Source organism: Acanthochromis polyacanthus, chromosome 6, assembly GCF_021347895.1.
Source record: "Acanthochromis polyacanthus isolate Apoly-LR-REF ecotype Palm Island chromosome 6, KAUST_Apoly_ChrSc, whole genome shotgun sequence".
Classification (NCBI taxonomy): domain Eukaryota; kingdom Metazoa; phylum Chordata; class Actinopteri; family Pomacentridae; genus Acanthochromis; species Acanthochromis polyacanthus.
In genome coordinates, this window is record NC_067118.1 from 7,162,810 (window position 1) to 7,177,423 (window position 14,614).

Below are 14,614 nucleotides of genomic sequence, written 5' to 3' on the forward strand. Positions count from 1 at the left end.
GTTTCTTGTCTCATTTGTCGTTTGCCCACTGTTTTGTTGCTTTGTAACTCTTTTGTCAAACATTTGTCTCTTTTTCGTTTTGTTTCGTGTCGTTTGTCTCATTTTTTGTCATTTTATTTCTTGCTTTTGTCATTTTGTGTCTCCTTTTTGTAATATTTTGCCTTGATTTTGTTGTTTTTTTGTCTGACTTTTGCTGTTTGTCTCATGGTTTTGTCTTTTGTTTCTTGTTTTTGTCATTTTATGTTTCCTTTTCGTAGAACATTGCAGGTAAAATTTGTTCATATTTTAAATTACAGGAACGTTGTAATAAAAAGGAATTCTGTCTTCTGAGGCCTCGATAACATCTGGAGAACATTTTCTGAATGTTGGTTTGAAAACGTTCTTTAGTTATCATGGAACATAATCTGACAACATCCTCCAAACATCCTCTGAATGTTAAAACGTTCTGTCTTAGTTCACTTTTAACCTCACAGGAACATTATTAGAAATGATAAACATCCTTAAAACTTTTTTCTCTCAAACATTTTCATAACTTGTAGGTAATGCTGTGAGAACTTTCCCTCCTTGCTGGGTAACACTGAGATGATCGTGTATCTGTGGATGTCGTGTTATTATCTGCTCGTCCTACCTGTAGTAGTTTCAGCAGTGGTGGTGGTCGTGGGGTCTGGATATAAGATCGTCGGCAGCCCCAGCAGAGCTTCTGTTACGTCGTCCAGATCTCCTGATCCTGACCCGCCCGGTAGCGTCTTCTTCTTCTGCTCTCGACTTCCACTACGGATCATCTCCTCCTCACGCAGACCCTCCACTGGAAGAGAAGAAGAGCTGTGTGGTAAATTGTATTCATTCGTATTCAAGCTGGAGGAGCATAGCTACTGCATCCTGAGCTTCTACGGCTGGAGAGGTAACCCAGCAAGCAGGAATGTTCCCACAGCATTGGCTAACGTGACCTGCAAGTTCTAATCAAGACAGAAAACATTTTAATTTAATGTTTAAAGAATGTTTTACGGACATTTATCATTTCCAGTAATGTTCCTGTGAGGTTAAAAGTGAACTAAGACAGAATGTTTTAACATTCAGAGGATGTTTGGAGGATGTTGTCAGATTATGTTCCATGATAACTAAAGAAGAACGTTCTCACACCAACATTCCAACGTTCTCCAAATGCTATCGAGGCCTCAGAAGACAGACTGTGTTTTTATAATAAAACGTTCCTGTATTTAAAAATATTACCAAAGATGCAACATTTTACCTGTAATGTTCTGAGGATGTTTTGGGGATGTAGCTGTTGAGAACGTTCTTCTATAAAACGTTCCCACAATGATACATGACAACAAAGGAAGAACATTCCCAGTGCAACATTTAGAATATGTTTCAAGAACATTTTCAGAATAGGTTTGATAATAATGTTCTGAGAAAGTTCTGCAAAGTTATAGTAAATCTCTTCAGTGAAAGGTTTTCTTTCAGTTCCCAGAATGCTCTTCTGAAAGGCAGATAAAGTTCCCCAAAGAAAAAATATTTTTAAAACATTTTTCAAATGTTGCATTGAGAACCTCCTTCCTTTGTTATCACTGAGGGAACGTTTCATGGAAAAACATTCTCAACAGCAACATCGACAAAACATCCTCAGAACATAACAGGTGAAATGTTCCACATTTGCTAATATATCTGTCAGGGCTCCCTCCTCACCCCCGTCCTTCCCACCTGACATCCCCAATACCCCCTTTCCATCTGGTTCTTCTCCCTCTCTTGCTCCCCTCTTCCATTCAAGCTCCCCTCTCTGTCACTCAGTTTCTGTCTGTCTCCCATCCGTTCCTCTACCCCTGTCTTCCCCTGCAGCTCGGTGCCTGAGTGGAGTTCGGCTTCCCAGCTGACTCCACTCAGGCAATCAACCTCCTCTACGGCTCCTGGACAGCTGAAGGACATCAACCTGATTACACACCTCAGCAATAAGAACCGGCTCATCCTTCCACTCCCTGCCAGATTGTTGAACAAAGACCCCACAGTCAGTTTGCTCTCTAGCCTCCTGTTAAATCTGTTTGAGTTTGCCTTTCTCTTACTTTGCTTTCTCCTGCTCCTCACCCAGTTTCAGCTGTCTGGGATCCCCACTGTCCTCCTTTCCCTCCGGCTCTCCCCAGACCTCTGGATACTGGTTTTTCCCCCCTCACTGGACCCCCCCGTTCCTGCCTGGACCCCCCTGTTCTTGCCTGGACCCCCCAACCTGCTTCCCTCCTAACCTCCCGGAGCCTCCAGACCCACTTGGCCAAAACCCCCCACTACGTCAGCCGCTCCCCGCTCCTGCACCCTGGTTTCCCTCACCGAGCCACTATTCACCCCCAACAATAAAACACTTTCATTCCAGCCAGCCTTGGTAGTGTGGCTCTCTGCTTGGGTCCGACCCGCTAAGTTGTGACAATATCACATTATAGAAATGATTATTATTCTAAAAAATATTCTGTCTTCTGAGACCTCAGTAACATCTGGAGAACATTTTCTGAATGTTGGTTTGAGAACATTCTTCTTTAGTTATCATGGATCATAATCTGACAACATCCTCTGAATGTTAAAACGTTCTGTCTTAGTTCACTTTTAACCTCACAGGAACATTATTAGAAATGACAGTTATCCTTAAAATGTTCTTCAAACATCAGAGTTAAATGTTGTTCCTCAAACATTATTAGAACTTGCAGGTAATGTTAGTTAATGTTGTGGGAACGTTCCCTGCTTGCTGTGTGGTCAGATATGTCCTGAGGAAACAGTAAAAGGGTGATTACTGCAATCAAATCTATAACCTTCTGTTGCATAAATACTTATTAACTTCTGGGCAAAGATGATGAACATGTCAGGTTAAAAGAAATCCTCTTATTTAGTTTAAGATTACAGTTTGGATACTAAGGAACCAACATGTCTGCTTCTAGATTGGATTTCAGTGTTCTGTAGGTTTCAGAGATAAATCTGAACATGCTGGAGGTGCAGACGGAGCACGTCTGATGTTCGGTATGTTATTCTTTCTGTTACTCAACTACTTCACCGGGTCTTTTTAGCAAATCCTTGCCTGGAGGTACGAGACAAGGTCAACAGCAGCAAATTGACGGTGAAATTTCCGGGGAAGCAAAAACTGCCTCGACATAGTAACCTACTATCATGACTGCAGCTTGAAATAAGCGCAGAGGCCCGAGGGTGCTTTGAAGCAAATGGGAAAGACGAAGGCACATCAAGAAGGAATTCCCAGACTGCCATCATTCCAGCATGACAGCCGGCGTTACGAATTTCCAAGTTTGTTTTTTTCCACTGGCCTGCCTGGACATGCTCGACTCGACACAGTAACCTACTATCACTTGCATGATTTGCAAGCCATCTGAAGTTACATTAGCATATTATACAACTGGAAAAGGACTCAGAGAGTGCAGTATTCCTCCAAGGCTAGTCATTCCCTCATATGGCAATGTCAGAAATGCAGCATTTGTTTATTAGTTATCGATGATCAGAAATCACAGCAACATAGAATGTGTACATTTAATATAGATGTACCCACAAACAAAATGACCGCGCTGAGCAGAGGCGTGTGTTATGCATGTGTACGTTTTGTATGCATACCGAATGGCGTGACCTAAATATGTAGCAGGCGGTGGGAATTAAAAGGGCTCAGAAACACCCCCATCATTTAATCAATTGTTCCTTGTATCATTTCCAATGGATAAGTCCTGATAAGTCTGCAGCAGTGGATTTGTAGTAGGATCACAATCATGTGATCATTAGCATGCAGCTAACGTATTCATTTGTTGTCATAGTTAAACCTGGGTTTTGCTTTCTGCACAAATGTGACGCGTGAAAATGAGACATTTGGAATCTGAATGAGAGAACGGTAGCGGCTTTTATATACCGTGCGGTGTATGCTCCCAAACTGCAGGGTGCAGTGTATCGTAAACACACCATGGTACTAAACTAGAGTGGAAGAAGTTTGCCATTGTTTACACCACTTACAACAAAGCATTTTACCGAATATCTGCATTTCAGCAGTTAGGTTTAATTTCCTGCCATGAATTGTTCATAACCCGGTTACCATCGTGATCTCTGTGTGATGAATCATATAAATGCACGTATTTCTCAACTTCTGCTGCTAGGAGCTCTTGTTCTTCTACCATGTTTTCCCATAGACTGTGTGTTTTCCACGCGTTACCCTGTGCGTTGTTAGAAAATTTGTAGGCGCGGATATTTTCCGCTTGAAAATGGCTGTGTGAGGGAGCGTGAACACTAAAAGGATGAAATTCGTCCCTCTGGAGCCACGCTAACACAACAAGCATAAAACAAGCTTTGCAGTGAAGCCGTACTGCTATCTCGCAGTGATACAGAAATATTTAACAAATCCGTGGATCCAGAGTATAAGCTGCATCACTGCCAAAATCTAATCACTTGGTCTTTGTGTCATTTCTGACCTTCCCTGAAAATTTCATCCAAATCCGCTCGTCCGTTTTTGAGTAACATTGCTAACAGACAGACAGACGGACAGACAAACCAACAGCAATCGTCACATAACTTCGCCTTGCTCCTTGGCAAGGGAATAACATGTCAGAGTAGCCAAAATGTGTCTAATCTTTCCCAGATAAAGGTGTAATGTTGTGTTTCTCTTCATCTGTAAAACTAAAACAACTGTTCTCCTCCCTGCAAGCTGTCAAAAGCTGTTATCCGCTGTGTAATTTTGCTGGTGAGGTTGTCTTTGTGGGCCACAGAGGACAGATTTACAACGCAGGAACACACTTAACCGGTGTAAGTACACACAGTAAGTTCAAACACACCCCACTGCCAGCCTGTAATCTGGCTGTGGTGGTGTTTATTCCCACCCACTATGAGTGTGTGCATCTGTTAGGCGTGATGGAGTGGGGGACTGGAGGAGCCACTGCTCCAGGGGCGCCATTCCTATAAAGGTCTAAAATCAGGACCAAAATTAAACCTAAACCAGTCCAAAAAAATGTTCAGAAACAGTCAGAATACAGTCCGACACCAGTCCTATACCAAAACTAAAACCAATTTGAGAAACAGTCCCAAACCAGCTCTAAAATTTTTTTTTAAAAAAGTTCAAAATTGGAAAAAAAAGATCCAACCAAAACAATCTGCAACCAGTCCTGAGCCAGGACCAGATCCAGTGTGAAACAAATCCTAAGCCAACTTTAAATCACAGTCAAAACCAGAAGAATTAAGACTGAAACCAAGCATAAACCAGTCCCAAGAAAGTCCAAAATCAGGCCAACATACAGTCTAAAACCAGTCCTAAAAAAATGTCAAAAACCAATGCAAAGCCAGGACTAAAACCAAACCTGAACTACTCTTAAAGTGTAAGTCCTAGACCTGTCCAAGACAGTCTGAAACCAGTCCTCAGCCAGGACCAGATCCAGAGTGAAATAAATCCTAAACCAACTTTAAATCACATCCAAAACCAGGAGAACCAAGACTGAAACCAAACATAAATCAGTCCCAAGAAAGTCCAAAATCAGGCCAACATACAGTCTGAAATCAGTCCAGAAGATCTTCTAGGAAGGCCCAGAGCATGATACTGTCACCTCCATGCTTGATGGTAGGTTTGGTGTTCTTGGGTTTAAAGGCCTCACCTTCTCTCTTTAAACATATTTCTCCTCATTGTGTCCAAGTAGCAAAGTTTTTGTTTCATCTGACCACAGCAGATTTTGTCATATTTCCGGCAGGCCTATAGTAAATCAATGAAACAACCAACATGCATGTTAGATTTTTGTGGCAAAGACGTGTGTGTTTTAGTGATTCCATCATAGTAAATTAAGTGTTATAGGAAAAGTCTTGGAAACTCAAAACGACCATGATATACATGGTCTTTACAAATGTACACTATGGTTCAAAAGCTTGGACAACTGGTTGATATCTCATCTGTGACAAGAATTATCCAGTGTTACTTCACTGTAATTCAAGGAGTGTGTGTCTGGGTATCTGTTCTCCACATATATCAACAACCATACGTCAGGTCTACTTCACATTTAGTGGGTTCACCACTGGAGATCAGAAGAAGTGCAGTGTCAGATGAATGATGTTCGTTTTATTCGTCTTTTTGGGGATTCAGGTTGAGCCCCTGATGTACACTACCGTTCAAAAGTTTGGGGTCACCCAGATAATTCCATGTTCTCCATGAAAACTCACACTTTTATCCATGTGCTAACATAACTGCACAAGGGCTTTCCAGTCATCAATGAGCCTTTCAACACCATTAGCTAACACAATGTAGCATTAGAACACAGGAGTGATGGTTGCTGGAAATGTTCCTCTGTACCCCTATGTAGATATTCCATTAAAAATCAGCTGTTTCCAGCAAGAATAGTCATTTACCATATTAACAATGTCTAGACTGGATTTGTGATCTTCTTTGAAAAAAGTTTTCTTTCAAAAATAACGACATTTCTAAGTGACTCCAACGTTTGAACAGGAGTGTATGTACAACCTACTTCATATCTCATTATAGACACCCTAAATCTTTCTTTACTTGACATTTCTCCTGATTGTCTACATCTCCATCAAGCTCTGACTGTGTTAACCTGTGAAATAGTCTGATCATGGAAGATACAATTCATCTATCGACCTTATATGATATTTAGACAGTTTACCATGTCTTAAAATTGATCATCTTATCTACAAACAGACACTACACACCAGTCGTCCATTCTTATTTTTCCGATCTATTTTGCTGTGTTTCTTACTGGTGAATCGTCTCTTTGCGAGGAGTTTCTCCGTCGTCCCATTGAGTACGAGGACATGGAGGGAATATTCCTGACTGGAGTCGAGTCCTGCCACCGTTGCTCGGCCCCTGGTGGTGGTCAGCATCAGCTCTGGCTGGGGCACCTCTGGAGGAGATAAACATTTGTGGTGAAAAATGAATACTTCGGTACCTAGCCACGCTAGACAACCCACGGCAACAAATTTAATTCTCTGCCTTGCGTCTTCAGACCTGGGTCTAGCGCGGCTAGGCTAATACTTTGGTGCTGTACAAGGTAAAGTCTAAAAGGACAGTTAAGATCAGTGAAATTCCCTGAGGCAATTTTTGGCCCCAACAAATAATAGGAAAGATGAAAGCCTGTTTTCAGTTTGGTTCTTAGCTTCAAATTCTTGTATCAGTGTATGCTTTCTTTTGTTTCATTTCAGAATCAGAATCAGCTTTACTGGCCAAGTACATACACAATATACAAGGAATTTAGTTTTGGCTGTTGGTGTCACTCTAAGAATAAGGAAAACATAATAATAAAGTAACAACAGAAAAAAATAAGAAAAGTATACAGATTTGAACACATCCAGAAAAGAATATATATACACACAGTAGTGCAAAATGGCAGTGGCTAATGTGAGCATAGTGCAAAAATCGAATAATATTGTTCAAAGTGCAAAAACATTGTACAGATTTTAAGGTTTCAAAGTGTGTAAAGTGAATTTATGTCATGCATTACCAAAATAAAATACCGCATGCTATTGTTTTACCTGTGTACTTGCTTTCATGTCTTTTTTCATAGGTTATGTAAAAAAAAAGTACATCTAATAGAAACTAAATCATGAGTCAAAATTACAAGATACTAAGTCAACTTTGTGACATCCTTTCTATGTTTCTTACTAGCTCTGTAATTTTGACAAAATAACCCAAAGTAATTCATAATAAACACTTAATATTTCATTATTCTGAAACACAAAATAACGTTTTTCACTTTTAATCTCATAATCTTGACTTTTGATCGTGCAAAACTTTCTGAATTTTTTTTAAAATCATTATTTTCCGGGGGACAATGGACTGGCACTGGCCTTGGATGTTCAGGTCACATCTGCTTTTGCAAATGTGGGTTTCCCCAAGAGTTTAGGCTGCAGAAGTCAGTATGTAAGCAACAAAAATATGATGAACAGACTGCTAGATAATGCACACTATTCTCACACTTGTCTGCAAAATAAACTTAAAAAAACAATTCCCCTTGGACCAAAGTTTAGCCTCTTATTTCTACATCTGGTCTTCAACATCTTCTTCCTCTATACAAATGATACACTGCCTCCTCCTCTGTTCCTCCAACAGCAGATGTGCGTTGCAACCTTGTGAAATTCTTTTTGATGCATGTTCCAGAACTGTACTTCCTCCCCTCTTTAATCTTGTCAACACTGCCTTTTCATCCTCTTGCTGCCACCCCCCTCTCAGACCCTACACCTTCAGACACGACAAGTCTTGCGTCGGACCGAATTCTTCTTCTAAGCCGCCCTCCGTCTCTCTTTTAGACCTGCCTGGGCTTAGCTGCACAGTGTGGAATGGCAGATAAGAGGTGGCAGACAGAAAACAATGAAGAAGAAAGAAGCTGGAGGGTGCTGCAATCTGGATTACAGTGAGATGAAAGTTACTGTTCCACCACTTTTATACGCAGTGTCAAACTAGAGGAGGGGAAATGAGGCTTGCGCAACTGCAAAAAGCTAACATGAGATCAGATAACATCTGAAATTCAGCCAATTCATTTTACATAGTACTTCGGTGACTTATGCAACTTATCTGCTTTGGAAATCATTCAAAAATATAGAATATTTGCCCAGTTGTGAACAAAAGTTTCCATCCACTTGTAAAGACCATGTATATTAAGACAGTCTTAAGTTTCCGACGACTCCTGCGACTTTTAATTTTCTATAATGGAATCATTGTAACTCTTGAGTCTTTGTCACAAAAAGCAAATCAGTGATTCGAACAAGTCAGGAAGGTTACATAGAGACATTTGAAAGCAGCTAAGATTCCCAAATCATCTAAAGTTTGCTGCTGATTACATGGACAAACTAGAAAAGCACTCGGAGAGCGCATACCTCCGCCATGCCGTTTGTCTGTCTGTCCGTGTGTGTGTGTGTGTGTGTGTGTGTGTGTGTCTGTTAACAGCATAACTCAAAAAGTCATGGACGGATTTTCACCCAATTTTTACAGGATGTCGAAGGACAATTGAGAGATGGCTGCCAGGCTACAGATGCCTGGCGGCCATCTCTCAATTGTCCTTCGACCTTCAAAAAATTCCTGGATCCAGACGGTGATTCGGATCACCTCCAAAATCTAATCGATTCTTACTCTTGCTCTTCCGGACATCCTGTAAAAATTTGGTGAAAATCCGTCCATGACTTTTTGAGTTATGCTGTTAACAGACAAACAGACAGACAAACAGACAAACAGACAGACAGACAGACAGACAGACAGACAGACAGACTTCGGTGATGACATAACCTCCTGGCGGAGGTAAAAAAAAGGTCTTCTGGAAGAAGGTTCTGCGGTCAGATGGAAGAAAAACTGAGCAGAAATATGTTTGGAGGAGAGAATATGAAGCCTTTAACTCCAAGAACATAAAAATCAAGCATGGTGGTGGCAGTATCATGCTGTGGGGCTTTCTAGAAGACTTCTGGACTGATTTCAGACTGTATGTTAGACTGGTTTTGGACATTCTTGGGACTGGTTTATGTTTGGTTTCAGTCTTGGTTCTCCTGGTTTTGGATGAGATTTAAAGTTGGTTTAGGATTTATTTCACATTGGTTCTGGTCCTGGCTGAGGACTGGTTTCAGATGGTCTTTGGTGGGTCTCAAAATTTTTTAGGAGTAGCTTAGGTTTGGTTTTGGTTCCGGTTTTGCACTGGCTATTTGCTTTTTTAGGAATGGTTTCAGACTGTATTCTAACTGGTTTTGAATAGTTTAGTGATTGGTTAAGGGCTGGTTTCAGATTGTCTTGGGCAGGTTTTTGATTTTTTTAACCTCAAGATCACCAAACCTAACATCAAGCATGGTGGTGGCAGTATCATGCTTTGTGGAACTGGAGCTTTATACAAAGCAAATGGAATAATGAAGGAGGAGGTTTACGTCCACATTCTTCAGGAAAACTTAAACTCATCAGCAGAAGGTTGTTCTTGGACATGGTTGGACGTTTCAACAAGACAATGAGCCCAATCACACATAAGACATGGTAAAGAAATGGTTCCATCAGGCTAGAATGAAGGTTCTAGACTGGTCTACCCAAAGTCCCCGAAGTATTATTTTTTTGACTTCATTTGTTTCTTTGTTCTATGTCTTCATTTCGGAGTACAATGACACATTAAAATGCATAATTTCCAACAAAAAAATGGAAAACTTGGGGTGTTCTAAAACTTTTGACAGGTACTGTACATGGCCTTTATGCAATACCGGTCAAAAGTTACACAGTACACATAAACAAAAATGAGAAGGTGTATCCAGATATTTAACTGGTAGTGTACATGGTCCTTATATGTGTATGTAAACTTCTGCTCACAGCTTTAAGTCTCTAAAGTTTCAGTCCAAGTCATCACATATTTTGACTGGAAATAAATCATCAAGCTTCCCCTTTTTTCTGGCACTTCAGAGCGACTCATGCTCATAATGGCATCCATGATTTCAAAACCAACCAATCCCAGATGCTCTGTTTGGCACATCTGAAGTTCTTTGAGTCATGCCTTTTTAGAAATAAGCATAAATGCATTTCATCAAACTTCTTGGAATGCACAGATTCCCCCAGGATCTATTCCAGCACCAGAGCTGTCTTATCCTGTTCTGATGAGGTGGCAAATATTCAAGCAGGAGTGAAAATTAACAGCATAGAAGTGTTTTGAATTAACAAAGTGGTTCTGAGACGCACGTTTGAACCCAATGAACCCTCTGAGTTTAAATTAACTGACAACAAGGAACCCTAGTCACACCAGAGATAACGCGTATCCCTCATAGCTGTCATTGTATTTGATGCACACAAAAGCTGTATATGATTTTTTTTAAAAAGCCATAGCTTTAACTTATTTTGCTAACACAGATAGTTGTTTAATGCATGATGATGTGACTAAATGTGAGCAAACAGGAAACGTCGTAATGTGCAAATATTACATATCTGGCCCTAGTCTGAAGCGTTAAGCCTCTGATAAGTGATTTCATCTCAAGGGTAGGAAAAGAAAATACTGTACACTTTCAGATTATCATGGTAGAGAACTCTCACCATGATAATTACTCACAAGCATGAGAGAGAGACCCTTTGCTATTACGGCTGAGGCTCTACAATTATAGTATTATCCTGCATCTGCACATTGTATTTTGCACAGGTCACCCGGAAACCTAATGAAGGTCTTTAACTTTGTTTTAAGTAATAATTCTACATTTTTGATTGTTCAGAGTTGTAATTTCATAAGAAGGACGTGAGAAAAGGGCTACACAAAGCTGTAAAAATCGTACAGCAAAGGCGCTTTTCTTGTACTTCCAGTCTACTGAAGGATTAAAGGGGAACTTTGTTTTTTTTCAACCTGGGGTCTGTTTTCATGTCATTTCATACATGTGAGTGATGGAGAAATGAATTTTCGACATAGCTCCAGCATTTAGCCAGGCAGGCAGCTTAGCAGCTCAGCTAGCAGCTCAGCTAGCAAAAAGTATGGGGCAACTTGCCCCCCCACGTCAAAGTCCGCCCTAACATGCTTTTTTCCCCACACTGACTGGCTCGGATAGTCTCAACGAGTGTCCCACAACATACTAGAGATGAGAAGTGAACGAAAACCTCCACATTACTTGGTGATCACTATTTGTTGTGGTCTGTGATAGACCACAACAAATACAAAAGTTTTGGCACGAGCTATCGCGTGTTTTGGCGCGACAGATTTGGATGAAAATTTCATCCAAATCTGTTTGTCTGTTTTTGAGTAATGTTGCTAACAGACAGACAGACAAACAGACAGACAGACAGACCAACGCTGATCGTCACATAACTTCACCGCGTTCCTTGGCGGAGTAATAAAATCAATTCTCCACTTTCACAGGAGCTACACACTATTTCTATCTAGTTTTACGTGGTAATATAGTGCTAAAGAATATGTACAGTAACTTGACAAAAGTTTTCATTGTTCTCCGCATTCTGTTGACAGCTGTTTGATATTTAACCATTTCTTGTCAAAAGCGCTCTGATTAACTCATGAACTATAGCTTTTACTATGTCTGTGCAATCAAATTAGCCCCCTGAACTTCAAAACCCACCAGTGGGATGAAAATCTTTTTCAAAAACTGACAAAATGTCGGCATTTTTCACAACCAGATACTGTAAAACCCGAAAGAATCATCCCCTTTTTTAACTCTCCAACTTTCCTTGAATTACTCGTCCATGAGGAGTCGGACAAAAAGGAACCAAATCTGAGATCGAAAATTACAAAATTTCATCAAAATCACTTTATTCTACATATCTCATTTAAAATTTTGCAAAAATATACAATTTGCACCAAGAAAATTGTGCACTCACCAAAATTAGACAACAGTCAAATGAGAAAAAATAGTGAATTTTGTAGCTGAACTGCAGGCTGTGTTTACACATAGAAGATAAAAGAAAAGTGACAAGTTTAACGATGTAAGCAGTAAAATATCTGTAGTATGTTGAGTCACCATTTATTTAAGGATTCCTAAAATGTGCATTGATTGATTGATTTGTTCTGTGAAGTGTAGCATTCTAAATTTGTTCTACTGAACAGGAGACATTTCTGAGTCCTGGTTGTTCTGTTTCCACAGAGGTGCAGGACTTCATACCGTCGAGAAAAATGAGTCCACGATGAGGAAAAATGCAACAGGAGCAACAAACATTTACATATTTCTGTTAAATATTCATGTGTGATTCAGTCTCACCTGAGATTGGCCTTACTCGGACCTTGTAGCCCTGAACGGGTCCATCGGCCTCCTTCCATTTCATCTGCAGCCTGTCTTCAGACAAGACCGTCAGTTTGAGACGACCTTCACACATACGAAGAGATGAAAGCAAGCACAAAAAAGGGGATTAATCGTTGAAATTTAAATGCATGACATAAAAATATTATCAAATCAGCAGTGATGTTTAGCAGACAATAGCAAGACAGTAGCAAAGAATTCAAGCTAGCTAGTTAGAGCTACAGCAAGCTAATTTAGCAGAACATTATTAAAGTGTGCTTGTTAGCTTTTTAGACACAAACTTTTTGCTTTTTAACACCGATTGGCTTTTATCTTATTGTATTAGATAATAGCTTACATAATTTATCAGAAACCTAACATTAACAAGTCTAAGATTTTGAATAAAACATTTTGTATTCTGCTTATAGTAAATCATTTTTTCTTAGGATACAAGAAGCGAACAAGCTAGCAATTTTTGTGGTTTTTCTCCCTTCAAGAAAAGATTACATTTCGTGCAACCATCACAATTACTGTTCCACATGAAGGGATAAAAACAAACAAAAAAGGGGCTTAATCACTGATATTTAAATGCATGAAATAAAAACAATATTAAATCAACAGTGATGTTTAGCCAACAGTAGCAAAGAATTCCGGCTAGCAAGCTAGAGCTACAGCAAACTAATATAGCATAACATTATTAAAGTGAGCTAGATAGCCTTTCAGACACATAACACTCAGCAAGGCTCAAGTTTTGAATTAAACATTTTGTAGGTAATACATTTTATATTAGGACACAAGAAGCTAACAAGCTAGCAATTTTTTTTCTCTTTTCAAAAAAAGCTTGCAGTTCTTAGAACAGTCACAACTACTGTTCCAAACGATCGATGAAAACAAACAAAACGCGGAGGTTTAATCATCGATATTTAAATGCATGACATAAAAATATTATCAAATCAACAGTAATGTTTAGCAGACAATAGCAAAGAATTCAAGCAAGCTAGCTAGAGCAAACTAATTTAGCATAACACTGTTAAAGTGAGCTAGTTCACCTTTTAGATAAGTACTTTTTTTTATTTATTTTTTTTACAACTGGTTGGCTTTTATGTCGCTGTATTAGAGAATATCATATACCACGAATCAGAAACCTAACATTACCAAAGCTCAAGTTTTGAATTAAACAGTTTGCAGGTCAAACATTTCCTATTAGGACACAAGAAGCTATTTTAGAGTTTTTACAGTCACAACTACTGTTCCAAGGGATGAAAAAAACAGAAAAGGGTGTTTAAAATGTTGTGTGCATTGACTTGAGTCGTAAGATGTATAAATGTTTTAAACATTAACTCTCCTGTTATCCCCATTTGTGGGCACCAAAAAATGTTGTTTCTTTGTCCAAAAATTCAGCAAAAAAAGTATCTAAATTTCTGAAAATTTGCAAAACCTTCAGGAAGAAAATTCCAATAATTTTTTTATGTTTCCCTTAAAAGTTTTATTTTAAAAAAATCCCCCAAATTTGGTAAGAAAATTCTTGTAAATATTTTCAAAAGATGAGTAAAAATTATCCCCAAAAACCTAAAAATATCTGAAGTGATTACATATACATCAGTAAAACTTCTATTTTCTTTAAGAGCATTCACATAAAAATCAACCAAAATCCAGCAAATTTTGCTGGATTTTCCAAGAAAAATTTCTAACATTTCTTTTTTCCACCAAAAAATGTTCAAAGATTTCCCCAAAATGTTGAAAATGTTGACATGAGAAGCTTTCACTGTAAAAATGTATTTTTTCCCCACATTTTCAAACTTTAAAACAGGTAAATTTTGTGACGCAGGACGACACGGGGGTTATACACGTGAGCCGTAAGACCTTCCAGTCCCTCTTACTCTACCAGGCGGTCTAACCCCTCTAACTTCCTTCTCTACAAATCAAATCCATCTATTGTTCCGAC

The 14,614-nt window shown here is 39.3% G+C and overlaps 1 protein-coding gene across 1 annotated transcript in view; it reads right to left on the minus strand.

The window, feature by feature from the left end:
- Window positions 1–14,614, minus strand: part of LOC110961275 (collagen alpha-1(XX) chain) — a 65,730-nt gene that overhangs the window by 44,763 nt on the left and 6,353 nt on the right. The window contains exons 3-5 of the mRNA XM_051948961.1: window positions 12,652–12,756; window positions 6,714–6,857; window positions 629–805 (exon numbers count right to left, since the gene is read on the minus strand). Of these exons, the coding sequence (XP_051804921.1) occupies window positions 629–805; window positions 6,714–6,857; window positions 12,652–12,756 (426 nt within the window). The remainder of the gene's footprint in view (window positions 1–628; window positions 806–6,713; window positions 6,858–12,651; window positions 12,757–14,614) is intronic.